Consider the following 4201-nt stretch of genomic DNA (forward strand, 5'->3'; position numbering starts at 1 on the left):
TGGGATTTAACGTTACTGCATTAATTTTGTAATAATTTGAATTTGTGCTTTGAAAGTGAAATCCAAAATATGATGGACCAATTGAGTATGCACCGGGAGGTTGGAGGGTCTGCTAGCTCTCCACCTCCCTGAGACAGATTCTTATCTACTCACTTCCAGAAAGCATCTGCTATGTGTCTGGTTGGACTCATGGCCAGAGAAGGACAGAAATCCAGGGAAGACAAGGGTTTGGAGGGCAAGTACCTGGTTGTATAGAGCTGAAAGATAAGGACAATATAGAAGAGATTCAGGATCTCTATTACGGGGTGAATGTCAACAAGAAACATCTCCAAAACCAGGAGATTCAGCTAGAAAGAAGCTCATGTCCCAGGAGGTAAGATTTTCTACCCTTCCTCCATTACACAATAAGATATAAGAATATCTGATGGAAAAAAAATGAAATTAACAGGTAAAAAAGGTTAGTTGTGAATGAATTTCAACTCTGCCAATGTTTTTTGGGCCTTTCTTAGGTATTAGGTTCTATGCTAGACCCAGGGTGGGAGATGAAAAAGTAACCAAATATGGCTCCATTCCTTTGGAAAGGTTTCAGTGTGTGTGAACAAAACAAAAATTCTGAAAAAAATGCAGAGGATTTCATCATAAGGCCAAGTGTCATAATGTTACAATAGAGGCACAAAGCACAATGGGAAAACAGAGTATGAATCCTCACTTCCATCTGAACACCAGGAAAAGCTATCCAGAAAAGAAGATGGGATTTAAGTTTGGACTTTATTAAATGGATAGGACTTGGACAGATATGGAGAGCTTCGCATGTCAAATATAGGAGTTTGGCATTTATCTTATAGATAAAGAGAGACATGGAAGAGTTTTAAGCAGTGTGGAGAATAGGAGAAGGCTGATCTGGTTCCATTTACATTTAAACTACTGTGGTTGTTATGTGAAAAGTAGATTTAGTAGGATCTAGGGTGTATTCAGAGAGAAGGGATAAAAGATTATTTTGCTAATCTAGGCAAGAAAGGAGCGCATATCATGATCTGGGACAGTGGCCATGGCAGTGAAGAAGAAACTAATTCAAAAGGCATTTAGAAGTAGAATTGGCAGGATTTGGTAATTTATTCAATTTAGGGAGTTGAGGGGAAGGAAAATGTCAATGACTAACTTTATGTTTTGGGCTTAAGAAACTGGGTTGTGCCATTAACTTACATAGGGGGCAGGGGAAAAGGAGGAGCAGGTTTAGAAGAGTTCAGTTTTTGAACATTAAGTTTGAAGTGCCCAAGGAATTTTCAAATGGAGTTCCAGCTGGTGGCTAGATATAAGGATCTGGAGTTCTAAGGGGGTTGGGTTTTCACGTGGTTACCAAGTAAACCACACTCGCTCACAACTGGGGCTTAGGAGTCTTTGGCAGATGGCTACTAAGGCTAGAAAGTTTGGTGGAATAGAGGCAGAAGCAGAACTATCCAAAGATCCCAAAATTGTAAATAAATACTTCTTTCCATTTTTCCTTGCATCTTGAACCAATTTGACTGCTTTCCCCCTAACTAGCTGTTTGATCTTGGTCACTTTCTCTTCTCTAGGCCTTGGTTTCCTCAACTAAAAAAGTAAGATATTAAGTTTTTATAGTCTTGAGGTATAGGATGATATGCACTTATAGATAACCTGTTGTTCAATATATTTAGACAAGATAGTAATAGCTACAAATTTCATGCATCTTTTCAAATTCTGAGGGCTAGCCATGGACTAATAAATTAATTCAGGTTCTATTCACACTTGTGTTGTCTATTGGCGGTATGTTCAGGAATACCAATGGGCTTGGCTCATTTATAATTTGCATACAAATAGTCCACTTAGTATTTACATACAAAAGAAATCATTCCTATAATTCAGGCCTAGAATTCCTGATAATCATTGCCACTAATCAATGGTCCATTGTCCCTTACAAAGAATCTTTCAAATCCTACTCTAATTAGCAAACCCAATCTCTTATTTGGCTGAGTTTTATTATCTTTAAGACTTGCCCTTATAAATCTCAATAATTGCACATATGAATTTACATATAGGCTCACATTTTATAGCCTCACAGTGGCACTGATGCTACAGCATTTGGAGAACACACATATAGGGGTCTTCTGAGTTCTTATGAAAAACATGGACTGAATTTAATTTAGCCTAAGGGATACCAAGTAAATCCTCCATATAAGCCCATGAATGGTAAAGCAAAGGAATTTACATCTCAGTTGCCATTCGTGCTCTCTTCTATAACTTATAGTCAAATTACACTGTTTTCTAACCTTGTTATCATTGAATTATTTTAATTCATGACTAGTATTATATACCAGTTCACAACTCAGATTGACATATTCATACCCACGTACATATTTCCCTCTTTAAAAATATTTCTTATCAGACAGTTGTTTTGGAAAATACACATTATTCTGTCCATGTAATTTCCTATTGTGTTGCTATTTATTTAAACAAATACTTCTAAACACTTAGCCAGAGAAATTCAATTATTCTTAACAAGACTTCATTTTCAGGCAAGTAAAACACTGAATAGTTTTGTAGGCAAATCTTCATAGTGCATATTACATTCTTGAGACATAGAATGGAAGATTAGGGACTCTGCTTCAATATTTTCCATAAAGCAGCTTTTACTTCCTGGTTTCTCAAACTGTAGATGAAAGGATTTAACATGGGGATCACCATTGTATAAAACACTGAAACCATCTGATTTCTTGCTTGGGATCCTCGTGGAGAGGGCTGCAAGTATGTGTACATAGTTGTTCCATAGTACAGGCCAACAGCAATCATGTGGGAAGCACAGGTAGAGAAAGCTTTTTGTTTGCCAGAATCTGAAGGAATTCTCAGGATAGTCATTAGGACAGATATGTAGGAGACAAGGATCACCACAATGGAGGTGACCAGGGTGAATCCCCCACAGCCAACAACCAGTATCTGAGTGACCCAGGGGTCTGAGCAAGCTAGTGCCAACAGTGGAGGGATATCACAGAAGAAGTGGGGAAGTACACGTGGTTGACAGAATGACAGTTGTGTGATGGAAGCTGTCACAGAAACCATGTTAACTAACCCCCCAAAGTAGCATCCTGCTACCCAGAGGAGACAACGGACTCTAGACATGGTGACATGGTAGAGCAATGGGTGACAGATGGCAGTATATCGGTCATAGGCCATGGAAGCCAAAAGATTGCATTCAGCAGAGGCAAAGATAATGAACAAGCCCATTTGAGTCATGCATCCAAGGAAAGAAACAGCCTGCAACTTAGATAACAAATTTGCTAAAGTCTTTGGGATAGTGATGGAAGAGAAACAGACATCAAGAAGGGACAGATTAGAGAGAAAAAAGTACATGGGAGTATGAAGGCAAGGACTGGCTCTGATAAGGATCACCAGGCCTAGATTCCCCAACATAGTGACAGTATAAACAATAAGGAAGACTCCAAATAGCAGGACCCTAAGCTGAGGGTTGTCTGTCATGCCAAGAAGAATGAAGTCCATTGCCATAGATGAATTCTTCATCAACCCAAGCTGGATATTATTCTTGACTAGTTAAGAGCTCTGTAGACATGCTTTAAGTGAGGAAATAATGGAAAACTAGATGATATGGGTAACTCAATCCCATTCAAAACACATAAACCCACAATACTCTCCAACCCTTCCCCTCATCTATATTCTCACATTAAATGCCTTCCCAAATAGTATCATCATTTCCCAAACACAACATTGAGACAGTAAAGATAGGAGTAAAAAGGGGAAGAAGAAAAATAAGTAAAGAAAATTCAGAAAGTAAAAGGAACACAGATTAGGAAGGGAATAAAGGTCTAGGATGTAAAAAGCCCTTAATATTTGTTGAAGGAATGAATGATGGAGGGAGAAAGAAATCAGGTGTCATCAAGAGATGTTCTTCACTGATATAGGGCTACAGTCTAAGAAAATTCAGGGGCAAGGAATTCTATCTCACTCTCCCTCACTTTCCAAATCAAGCCCAAGGAATTATTGCAGATAAGGTAACAAGAGGGTAAACATGTCAACTGATTTCGTCACGACAGACAAGTCTCCCCCTTCAGTTTTTGTGACATAATTTCTGAAACAGTGAAAGTCATCAATACTTACTGTTCTGTTTGATGAGCAGAGGGTTTTCTGGGACCTCGATCAATTCTTCACCAAAGATTGTTGTAGAATTGGA

General features: G+C 38.5%; 1 protein-coding gene across 1 annotated transcript; it reads right to left on the reverse strand.

The window, feature by feature from the left end:
* Positions 1-2610: 2610 nt before the first annotated feature.
* Positions 2611-3534, reverse strand: LOC120227425 (olfactory receptor 1052-like). Its single transcript, XM_039225542.1, has one exon. It carries the CDS (start codon positions 3532-3534, stop codon positions 2611-2613), a length of 924 nt encoding a protein of 307 aa, XP_039081473.1.
* Positions 3535-4201: the final 667 nt, after the last annotated feature.

This window comes from Hyaena hyaena, unplaced genomic scaffold, assembly GCF_003009895.1.
Source record: "Hyaena hyaena isolate Hyena2069 unplaced genomic scaffold, ASM300989v1 scaffold_2335, whole genome shotgun sequence".
Lineage (NCBI taxonomy): Eukaryota > Metazoa > Chordata > Mammalia > Carnivora > Hyaenidae > Hyaena > Hyaena hyaena.